Source organism: Perca flavescens, chromosome 21, assembly GCF_004354835.1.
Source record: "Perca flavescens isolate YP-PL-M2 chromosome 21, PFLA_1.0, whole genome shotgun sequence".
In the NCBI taxonomy this organism is placed as follows: domain Eukaryota; kingdom Metazoa; phylum Chordata; class Actinopteri; order Perciformes; family Percidae; genus Perca; species Perca flavescens.
Genome location: NC_041351.1, coordinates 12,904,146 through 12,915,651, shown reverse-complemented (window position 1 = coordinate 12,915,651; position 11,506 = coordinate 12,904,146). Strand labels below are relative to the sequence as shown.

Genomic DNA, 11,506 nt, shown 5'->3' with positions numbered 1-11,506 from the left:
GGGGAGAACACGACTGCTTTTAAATTAAGCTTTGTACCATTCCAGCCTCTGAGCTCCTATCTGATGTCTTGCAATGCACACTTAAGGATTGGTTTGGGTTGTATAATAGCAGTAACTGTAGAATAAAAAAAATGTTGAAAAAGAATATTTGGATATTTTTTCTTACTTTCTTTGATTTTTGCAGTTAAAGTGTAGAGGACTGAGAATTAGCACGTGTGTTCATTTCTGTCCTGGCACTAGTCTTTCTACTTTCACAAAGAACACAAATTAATAGGGGGAAAAAATGGTGCCGATCTGAAAAACAGATGTCTAAAAAGGGCCTTTTTATAAGTTGCCCATAGGGGAATTCGCATTGCTGGAAGTGGGGCAAGGAAGATGGAAGACAATACTGTAGAGGTTTAATTATCCAGCCATCAGAAATGAAAAGAGGGAGAAGGAGAACTGAGACTAATAATGGAATCACAGGCTTGTGTTCTCGGTTTCTCTGTTTCTTTCGTTTTCTTTTCCAGCATCTAAAGAATTCATTCTCTAGAACGCACTACTTACCCTTCAATCAGCTTCCCATCACCAAGTCCAAAGGGTTCAAAGATGAAGAGGGAGACAAAACTCGGATTTCACTCTTTTGTCCTTTTCATGTGCGAAGCGATTGAAAATATCATCTAAATGACTTGAGGTAGAGGAGGAACAATCGAGGGACATTAAGTATCGCCTGTTTGATGCATAGTGTTTTATAGAAGTGTATTTTACAATAGCACGTGCATCAAAGTTGTTTGCTACCGTAACGGTACCTATTCAGGTGTGCAGTAAGTGTGTATACCCAGTTTCTGCATTAAAACCAGTTTTCTACTTAATAACAGGACACAGAGTGTTTTGTTGTGATATGGAAGGCTTCCATTCTTAGGTTACTGACTGAAATTTCGCAGTTTTATTTTTTAGTAAAGTTGAGTAGTGCATTTTGCATTGAAATAATCATATATTGGCAAAAAACTGTGACCCTGTACAGTAAGTCAGATTCTCAAAATTCCTAGCTAAATCATTGTCAAAGTTCCTCATGCTCAGTATTTGAATCCAAGTCAACGATTTATTTTATATTGCTATGCCATATTGTCAAGTTTTTGGGCACTCCAGTTCTGTCCTCTGCTGATGTACCAACCTTATGGCTCCCAAAAACTAACTGAACTAAGAGCAGATTTCAATGATGTTACAAGTAGAAAATGCAGTAGAACTAGTAGATTTTGCAACATGACTGTACTGAATATTTAAGAAAGGCTGTTTGCAGAATTATCAGGCTATTTGCCTTTACTGTTCATTTTATGTGAAGTTTTCAGGGTTATACCCATAAACTTTAAACACAAATGACCATAGACTTGTTTTCAGTAGTTCTATGTAACTCTAAAGGGTTTACTGCCTGAATTGAATTTAATATTTGAAGACAATGCCCCTTCATGACCTTAGATTAACTTCCATTTATGGTTGAGGTCTGGCAGCCTGTACATTTCCTCTCATCTCTTATCTACCATTGCCCCCAGAGCCCAGTTGATCAGATCCCATGTTGCACCCTGTTGATGTTATGTTGTCTGCTGGGTATTGTTGTCCACAGATATAAAAAGGATGATGAGGGTAAATCACTGGACTTGTACAGCAAAGCCGACAATCCTTTAATTGGACATTACTCAAGGCCAAAACTCATATTTCTTGTTGTGCTTGATCTTAAGAGACTCTCAAATGCACTCCCCACTGGACTTCAAATTTTTTTGAGTCAATAATTAATGGTCAAAGTTATTTATTCATGTGTATCTTTGCCAATTACGCAGCGTCTAATTAACAATTTCAATAATTGATATTTATTTCTGAAAGGGTTCAGTATCTTGGGCTGATGAAAAATGCATGAGCGGGGATGTGGACTGGGTTTTGTTTTTTGTTCTGAGAGAGCTTGATGCTCGGGGCTAATACCAGGCCACTTTGACTTCAACTCTTTGAGTTGGCACTGGCCCTGTGATGTGGATCTAATATGGGCATCTTTCATGGACCCAACGCACTTGCTCTGTACCATGTGATCTCATAAAGACTCCTACAAGCTCATCCTCAGATACCCTTTTTTTTGGTCTTTAATATTGAACTTCAAAGAATAAGCTTCTGTTTCCTTTATAATTTTTCTTTGTGTATGTGGAATGACAATATCATGGAAAACTGTGGAAACTCTTGGTCTTGGTCTAGGACCTCGGTGGTTACACTTCTATCTAACTCTGTGGCCTGATGAAAAGTTCAATCACCATACTAAAGAGAAAAATATTCCTCAGATTTATGAAAAGCCATATCCCCCTGATCTTTTAATAGTGACAGCTGTAGTAGTCAATAGAAAATTAACAAAGGATCCCTTTAGTTGACTTCCATCAAGTTTTCTTTTATTGTGATTCCAGTAGGACAGGAGGTTGGGGACCGGCGAGGCAAACCATTTTGCTCTGGGACGACCAAAGCAAAAAAGATCATCACTATTTATTGAGCATTGCTTGCACTGAGTTGGGGAGGAACTTTACCCAACAATTCAAAGCAACCCAGCAAAACCAGAACCCAACATCAGACGCCAGAAAACCATCCATCGTTAAAATGTAAGATTTCAGGTTTGGACACCACAGTGTTGAAACCACACTGAAACAGTACTGGCATTAGGGGAGCAAAACGGTGGGATGTTTAACAGTGGGGCTCAATAAGGGTAAAAAAGCTGGGAATTAGTTGAGCTCAGTGACACGTCTCAGAGAGCCGATGGTGGGGCTGTTGCTTCCCCACTCATGGTGCCTCCTGTACTCTCCGGGGCGCAAGAAGTACTGGCGTCCCCTGTAATTGGGGTGTTCATGCAGCATCCAATAGCCCTCCATGACATTGACAGAGGAGATGTCACGGGTGTGGAAACGCTCATTCAGATCTGGGCAGTCATCCATTAGCTCCATATTCTGGCCTCCAAAGTCAGACCGCTCGAAGATCTTCATCCTGTAGTTCCCATTATACTACGGGAAGAAACGATGAGAGACTAAGATGATACTGTCATGTAAAATGTTTGTTCAACTTAATAGTACAGTAGTATAACTTGGCAATTTGACGTAAATTGATAGGCAAACTTTTTACTGCTTTTATAGGTCAAGCTAAACAAAGAAGCTTTAAAATAGCCAAAAGTACTGGCACAGAGTGTTGAAAACATTAAGACTAGGCTTGAGAACTGCATGATCCTAAACTGGCACTTCCACAGAAAAGCTTTAGTGAGAACATTGCTGCAAACAGGGTAGGGCATCAGTAAAAACTCACAGGTGGCACCATACGGCAGGAGCGGATGCAGTCATTGAAGCCTGCCCAGCGTTGATAGTCGGGGTATTCTCCCTTGTGCAGCATGTACTGGTAGCCGCCATAATTGGGCTTCTCATAGGCCACCCAACAACCGCTGTCCACTCTTATTGAGTTACAGCGGCTGAAGTGGTTTTGCATCTCAGGACAGTCACTATTGCACTCATAGTGACGACCCTGGAAATTCCTGTCTTCGTAAAAGATAACCTGCAAGTGATGGATGGGTGGACATTATCACCACAGGGCTATGCCAAAAACAAACTATTACACACCTTATATGCATGATAAGTTAGCTGTCCTCCAGCTCTTCAGACTTGTAAACAATAATAACTTGAACTTTTAGTCTCATTTAGTTTCATAACCATACCATTATGTATTCTGAGCCAGGTTTGAAAGTAAGCTTTATCCAACAAAGTTCTTGTATAGAATAACTAAGTAAAGAATTTTGGAATAAATGAGCTTATGAATGTATGATCAAATGCCCCATGAAGTTTAATAAAGTACTGGCCTAAATTACAGCAATTTAGACTCCAAACCCAGTTGAATAATTGCAATTTTGTACTATCCTCAACAGAAGACAAAGGACAAAGTATCACTAACTAACATCTTAGTCTAAAGTCTTCCATTTTCTATTTTCAATGTTATTCAGTTTCATTTATTACTTATTTTACTGTGATTATTTGCAATTTATTGCATTTTATTATATCCCTGCATGTTATGCAAATATGAATGGGATAAAAAATCCTTTAGAACTACTGACCATTACACCTAACAACACAAGGTTGAGTTATCACTCAGTGAAGGTCTTTAGCATTTTATGTGACAAAAAGAATTTATTTTTGAGTGTGTGTCCTTGCAGCATTTTTTACCCCTTAGATACAAATTATCAATATACTATACATCTAACATTTTAGTTGCTTTTACTATGTAGATTTGAAATTGCACGCTTACCTTGCCCATTGTAACTGTGTTTAGTTCAGTCCAGACCAGATGTCGGCCTGTACCAGACCTCTTTATAGAACCTGCTGGGATCAGGGCTTTGCAAATGTGAGACAAAGCTTTGTCGTGTCAGCACAGTGGGCTGTATAGACTGCAGAACACTATAGGACTGGTGAGCTGCAGCAGCCGCTTTGTCTCTGTCAAAGCTCTGTCTGTCTATGGAAAATACTGTACAACTGCACTTTCTCAAAGGGCTTCAATAAGAGTTGCAACATCTGCCTTTATTGGCATATATGCCAAAAACCTATGTGCAGACTGCGAGAATAGACAGGGCAGCAAAAAGAAAAGGATTGGCTTGTTTTAAATGGTATTTGACAGGGATATAAATCATTAAGCAGCAGGCTTTATTTTGAAGATGTACACTATGCAGGAAGCAAAGGGCCTGCTTGGCCAAAGAGAGGTATTGTACTTCAGACTTGTGGTTGCATGGTTTTGTTGAAATAAGCTCACAAAGCACAGTTATTTGAAAATCAAGTTTTTAATTTGAGTTGCGCAGTTTACATGACAGCCCTCATCCTCCTGAATGAGCCCACCATGGGGTTGTGGCAGCCCCAGTCACCACAGGCCTTGTACTCTCCGGGGCGCAGGAAATACTGGCGTCCCCTGTAGTTAGGGTGCTCATAGAAGATCCAGAAACCCTCCATGATGTTGCAGGAGTAAATGTCACGGTAGCGGAAGCGCTCGTACAGGTTGGGGCAGTCGTCCATGAACTCCATTGTGTGTCCCATCATGTCAGGCCTGTTGTAGATCCTCATCTTGTAGGATCCTCTATACTGTATGTGAATGAAATCACAACATGATTATTACGCTATTTCAGTAGCCATGAACTCCAGAGAGCACTTTGGTAGTGCTCTCAGCCCTAAGCTGATATCTTTAACGTTGAATTTAAGTGAGTACATACTTGCTTACTTACTACAGATGAGAATGAGCAACAACTCTTTTGGAGCATGACAGAATTTGACTTTCCCCCCTCCCTAAACTGCCAGAAACACTCAATGTGACTAACAGAATTAGAATGAAGGCACCAAGTCTTAAGGGGTGTGTATCATATTCCTTTTAAAGGCTGACTGGGTCTCCTTGTGGGCCTTGCAACAGATACTTTTATGCTATGACCTGCCTTAGTATCTGTTAATGACATCAAAAGGCCAGAGATTGACATCAATTTCTAAAGCGGCATTTGATGTACAAGGTGAATGGTGGAGGGTGGGGGGACTACCAATCCCATCTGTCTGTTTGATTGACTTACAGGGGGGTACATCTGGCAGGAGCGAATGCAGTTGTTGAAGCCCATCCAGCAGTGGTAGTCAGGGTACTCGCCGGGGCCAATGATGTACTGGTAACCCATGTAGTGAGGCTTCTCATAGGCCACCCAGTGACCACCGCTGACACGCATGGAGTTGCAGCAGTTAAAGTGCCTGAAGGTGTCCATGCAGTCACTGCTGCACTCCCAGTGGCGGCCCTGGAAGTTGCGGCCTTCGTAAAAGATAATCTTGAAAAGGAGAGAGAAGCATACAGCACTCAAGTTAATGTTAGGTATATGAATGCACTAGTTGCAATACTCATGAATGGACTGTAGGGGACACTGCTCTCCCTTGAACAAACTCAATTACTTTTTCACAAGTCCTTCAAATATACAAGCCTTTGCAGTCTGCTGTACACATTGTTTTCAGAGCTTGACAGGTGAAAATCATGCAATTGAAACTATTGTTTCAGCTGACTTTTATTTAAAGAACTCTTTGTACGCTCATCCTATCTGAACACTGTTGTTACTGTCATACAGTTACTAAGAATCTCTGTCATATTAGGATACCGTATCATTGTTGATCTCCGCAGACGCTTCCCTTGTAAATACCTATAAATAGGGTTTTCCCCTCAAAAATAAGTTCTCAGGAATTAGTACCTCTCTTCACCCTCTGCTGCATTGTCTTTCCCTGTTACAATATTTGACACATGTTCCTCAATCCTGCCATGTTTCACCTCTCTGTCAAAGCTATTGCCATATTGCATGTGAGCTCATACCTTTCCCATGGTTGTAGGGCTGTGGATGTTTAGCGCACCATAGCCCTTGACACACTTGCAAGTCCTTTTATACTCTCCCACTGATGATGAGGCCTCTGACACGTCAGGGACTACTACTCTTTACCTTTTTAGATGCCAACTACAGTCCCCTTTGTCTGATAGCCCACGGGTACCTTATCTACTGTCTGCTAGAGTTTACCTATAGAATTAACAACCCACCCCCCCCTAAAGAAAAAAAAAAGTGCTATTCTGTGTTTGTATGACCCTTGTTCTGCCATGACGTTGTGATGCAGCCTTTTGAAATATCACACAAAGGCCCTTTACGTATGTGGCCCCCCTACAACAAAGCTTTTAAAGTGTAAAGTGGTCATTTATGGGGGGCACTCTCTAAACTAGCACTTAACCATGTCAGGATTTTCATTTCATGTCTTGCTTGTATGGAAAATTGTAACATAGTTACATTCCATCCAGTCCCAGTTTAAGCAAGTTTGGATTGGTGCGTTTCCTAAGTGGGTACAGGTCACAATGTAATTGTTATTCAATTCCTGTTAAAGGAAAGCGGTGTTGATACTGTGGACTGAGTCAAGCTTTTGTGTTGATGTAATCTACAGTGATATGTTGTCTCTTTTTGCTTCCATAGCCTGCAGTTGTACTATGATGCCAGACGAGACTGGTCTGTTTGCAGATGTACAGACAGAACTGCTCTGTGTGTGTGTGTGTGTGTGTGTGTGTGTGTGTGTGTGTGTGTGTGTGTGTGTGTGTGTGTGTGTGTGTGTGTGTGTGTGTGTGTGTGTGTGTGTGTGTGTGTGTGTGTGTGTGTTTGTGTTTGTGTGTTTGTGTGTTTGTGTGATATAAAAGGAGGGGTTTGGGGCATCTGTGTGTTGAGTCTTTGTATAAAATGATAGATGTTTGGACTTGAGTCTTTGGCTTGTAAGCATAGCCCAGAGCTGAAGGGGAAAAGGCCAGAAAGAGTTGCCGCCATGTATTGTGCTTCCAAAGCCCAGCTGATGCCAGAAAGGTCAGTCTCATCCTTTAGCCTTTCATCAGGATAAAGGGCTCGTGCCCCCTCTCCACTTTGTGTGCTTTTTGCAGCTTCAACTGTGTAAAAAGGCAAATAAAGCACAATAGTCATTATGTTCCTGGGCAAAAACACTTCTACTGTGGTAGCAAATCCAGAGCCATATGACATTATTTCAGTGTTAAGGAACAGCGTTGATAAGCTTTTGCCCCTTTGATCATTCATTGACTTGAAACTCTCAGGCTTCAATAGCTTTCATGTTTGAAGCTGCACTTTTTTCTATGACATAAGTAGATCATTGATATCCTTTCATCACAGTGTGCAGCGTAATTGTGGAAGATTATCAGATGGGATGTTGTTTTGTTTTGTGAGTTTCTTGAGCAAATACTGTATTTACTCCGGGAGGAAAGGTTTTATCAGAACATATAAGAAACAAATGTTTAGATTTTCCTCATATGTTCATTCATAGATTAATGATTTCTTTCATCATGCCTATTAAATGTAAAATCTTTGTACTCGGTTTTGATGCAGGAGGGCAGCAGAATCACACTGAAATCATACTCTGTCTGGATAGCTCTGCGTGGTACAGTAGCAAGCGCTCACTTTTCTGAGTCTTTGAGCTGAACTCTACCACCTCCAAGGCTGCTGCTCAGCTTGACCTCTGACCTTTGTATTCAGAGACGCATGTAACAGAGGTGCAATACAATGTCTAAACCAGGAAAAGAAACTGCCACTGCCACTGCCAAATGAGAACAATGACAACATTGTTCTCATTTTCATCACTGAGAAAGATCACCTAACCTTAACTCATTAGTTTGGACCTTGGCGCTCTCCACATCTCTGTGGCTTCCAGAGGGGAACATTGTTTCACAGGCTCTTAAATGATCATCTTTAGCTGCGCTACAAGACATCTCCTCCCCACCCTGAAGGGAAAGTAACATCACAGAGGCCCTTGCCTGCTTTCTCAGTTCCCCTCGGAGGAGAAGAAAGCTACCCGCTGTGGAGCATTCCACTCTTCATCTCAGAATGATGGAAGAAAAGGAAAGGAGAAGGGAACAGAGTGGGGGGCTAGATTTGCAGCTCCATTGTGTCCGAGGATCTCATTGTGCAATCCGTGTAATCGCGTGGGAGATGACGACACTATTAGCCCGCAGAATGACTGTCGGTTGGGGACCTCTATGATTGATGTGCACCCCACAGAGATGGGAGAAATTTTGACAGATAGCAGCCCCAGCACTAGTTAACTTGCAGCCTTTTTCATCTATCCGGCTTCCAAAAGAAAAACCCATTCGTGTAGCTGATACCTAATAAGAATGTGAATGTACAATTCTCTCAGTAAAACACATTTCAGGTCAGAGGAGACTTTTTTCAATATAAACCAAATCATATTCCCTTAATCCAAACCATGGTCTCTCAGACCCTGCTATATAGAATAAGTCTCACCCCTAAAATGTTGTAGGCAGAGATAGGAAAACAGCCTTGCCTCCAATGTGCTCTTTTACTGAACAGTCATTACAAAAACACTGGTACTGAGGTGTAAACAAGGCGTCTATGTGAGTTTTGCTCCTGAGAACTGGCTAATCTGGTGCTGAAAATGTGGTATGATCGGAAAGCGCTCGCCAAAAAGCCTCCCACGTCGGGAGTAGAATGAGGACCTCTCTTTTGCTGAGAGATCATCCTCTCCATTCTTTCTGTCAGAAAATCTCCAGGCATCCTCCCTGTCTTGTCACTGCCAGCGCACAGGCTCTATCGGGATTGCCAGACGCAGGAGCCACTATGAGCCTGTGCCAGGGCCAGGATTTACCGCGATGCATCTGATGTGCTCCATCTTTTTGCTGGGGGATAATTAAAAGAGGAAATGGTGCTGGAAGAACAGACTGGAAAAGCAAGAGGAGGGGGCTTGGACTGGGCAAATGGATGCAGCTGTCAATTATGTTGAGTTGTTGATATTTAGTTGTTTGTTTTCCCTTCTTTGAGATTTTGTGTTGCACTGTTTTCCCATCAGGATTTAGTTTTAAAGTTTGTGGTAAATCTCCACTCCGTACATGTAATTAAAAAACAACAACATTTAGGCTAATTAAGAACTACTCATAGCAATGAAATCATCTTAAAATTTCGGTACAACTGGAGACCTGGACTGTTCAAATCACTCGAGCATCTTGCTTTATTTGACTAAATCAGTTTGAGATGTTCCACCATACAGCATGACCCAAACTTTGTGAAAAGCAGGACAGCTCCTTCGTCTCTTAGCCGATACACCAGGGGGAGTGATGTCTCTTAGTTGCTCTCACTCCTCATCTCCACACTCTGTTTTGACATGTCATGTCTCCGATGCCCCCAAAGCTTTAAAGGTTTAAAGAGCAACTTTTCACCCTGTAATCCAGGTGCCTTTCAAACAAGTCACGCTGTTTACTGACACATGACAAAAAAAGTTCAACCCCTTGTCATCTCTCTGCTTACAAGACTGTAACTCACCTCGGAGCCTCGTAGTCATTCCTCCTGAGCGACTTGAACAAACAGAGCCTCAGCGAGAAGGGGCCCCTGCCTTTCACCACTCCTCACTAAATTTGTAATCAGATGTGATGCTGTTGTTCACTTCTCCAAATTTGTCATCAAAGCAAATGTGTTCTGACAACAGCTAGTGACAAGTGCACCAGAGGAGAGGCAGCAAATCTGCTTTTTCACACCCCATATCAATTATTGATCATGTTGCCCCCCCCTCTCCTCCCTCCCCGCCCCTGCTACCCCAGCAAGTAGACACGTTGTCATAATGAAATACATCAATTTAAAAAATAAATAATAAACCGGGGTCGGCTCCATTGTTGCAAAGCCTTAAGAGCTTGATTGACTGGCTGCACATTTTCCTCGTTGGCAGTCAGGCAGATCAAAGGAGGGTTCCTCTTATTGCCCAAGGCCACTTGCAATTTATTTAGAGGAGCAGTGCTGCTGTCCCAGCAGGTAACATTATTGGGCAGAGACACTCAGGATAATCATAGCTTTGAGGTACCTTTCAAATCCCACCTCTGCTGGCTTTATCATGCATGCGCAAAAAATACACGCATATGATTTACAAACACCCTTCCTTATTATATTAATTTAAGCAGTAGATAAGACATTAATGTCCTCACATGGAATATCCAGTTGCTCAAATAAAGGGACCTTAGCCGCCCTAAAATTTTAAGTTATGTCAGGTTTGGCTAAATATGTCAAGATGTGTTGGATTGGAGTAATGTTTTACTTCAGAATGAATTGCTATTTGATTTTAATAGTATGTTATATCTTACAATATATTCTCCAATAAATAAATATCCTCAGATATTAAACAAAGTTCAAGCATTTTATCTAACAATCTAAAGTATTCTCACAGTAGAAAATGAATGTTCCACGATGTGACATGAAATAAAAAAGTTTTCTGCACAAAATGATCTACAATAAACATGATCGATCAAGGAATTAATCATCTGAGGGGAAACCGACGTGGACAAAAGTGTGAGAAGAAGAAGAAGAAGTCACATTTTATGCCAGAGATTTTGTTTGTAGTGCATGGCACCTTATTTGGATTTCCAGTTTTTCAAAGGCCTTTCCTGTGCATGCATTTTTTGTTTTTGTCCAGACGCTCTTGTTTGCCTATCAGCGCACAGTGCTCATACACACAATGTAAGTCTTACATCACTTTCCCATAAGACCCAGTTAAAATAAACTATTGTAATTATTAACCAGTTAAATCCAAATTAAGTTTTTAAAATCCATAAGAGATTAAGTTTCATCAGATTAAGATATATTATTGTCAGCCTAATAAACTTAACTATACAAAGAAAGTGAATATGTATTTTAATTGGGTTTTTTTGTGTTGAATTTGTTCAGTTTTTAAGAATAAAGAAACATGATTTAGAATATGTTGTGATGATCTAGACTTAGTCCTGCAACCATATCCCTTTTTCAGGGGACTGCATATGAAATAAAAGCTATGTATTCATGTAAATTTGTTTAACTGATCTTATTATAAAGTAATTTGATGGGACCCAGATAAGATAGGCTTGTAATATTATTTAAAATATGATTTTGCTTTCCAGCCAGCTTTGTGAAAATAACATTTTGTTTAAAATAGCAACTTTTTGCATTTTAAAAATACAA

At 40.8% G+C, this 11,506-nt stretch overlaps 2 protein-coding genes across 2 annotated transcripts; both read right to left on the bottom strand.

The window, feature by feature from the left end:
• Positions 1-2,729: 2,729 nt before the first annotated feature.
• crygmx (crystallin, gamma MX) lies at positions 2,730-4,296 on the bottom strand. Its single transcript, XM_028568556.1, has 3 exons — positions 4,288-4,296; positions 3,301-3,567; positions 2,730-3,005 (listed from the first exon to the last, which is right to left on the bottom strand). The coding sequence occupies exons 1-3, from the start codon at positions 4,294-4,296 to the stop codon at positions 2,730-2,732; spliced, it is 552 nt and encodes a 183-aa protein (XP_028424357.1).
• Positions 4,297-4,832: 536 nt separating this feature from the next.
• crygmxl2 (crystallin, gamma MX, like 2) lies at positions 4,833-9,691 on the bottom strand. Its single transcript, XM_028568555.1, has 3 exons — positions 9,677-9,691; positions 5,582-5,824; positions 4,833-5,108 (listed from the first exon to the last, which is right to left on the bottom strand). Exons 1-3 carry the CDS (start codon positions 9,689-9,691, stop codon positions 4,833-4,835), a joined length of 534 nt encoding a protein of 177 aa, XP_028424356.1.
• Between the last annotated feature and the right edge of the window lie 1,815 nt (positions 9,692-11,506).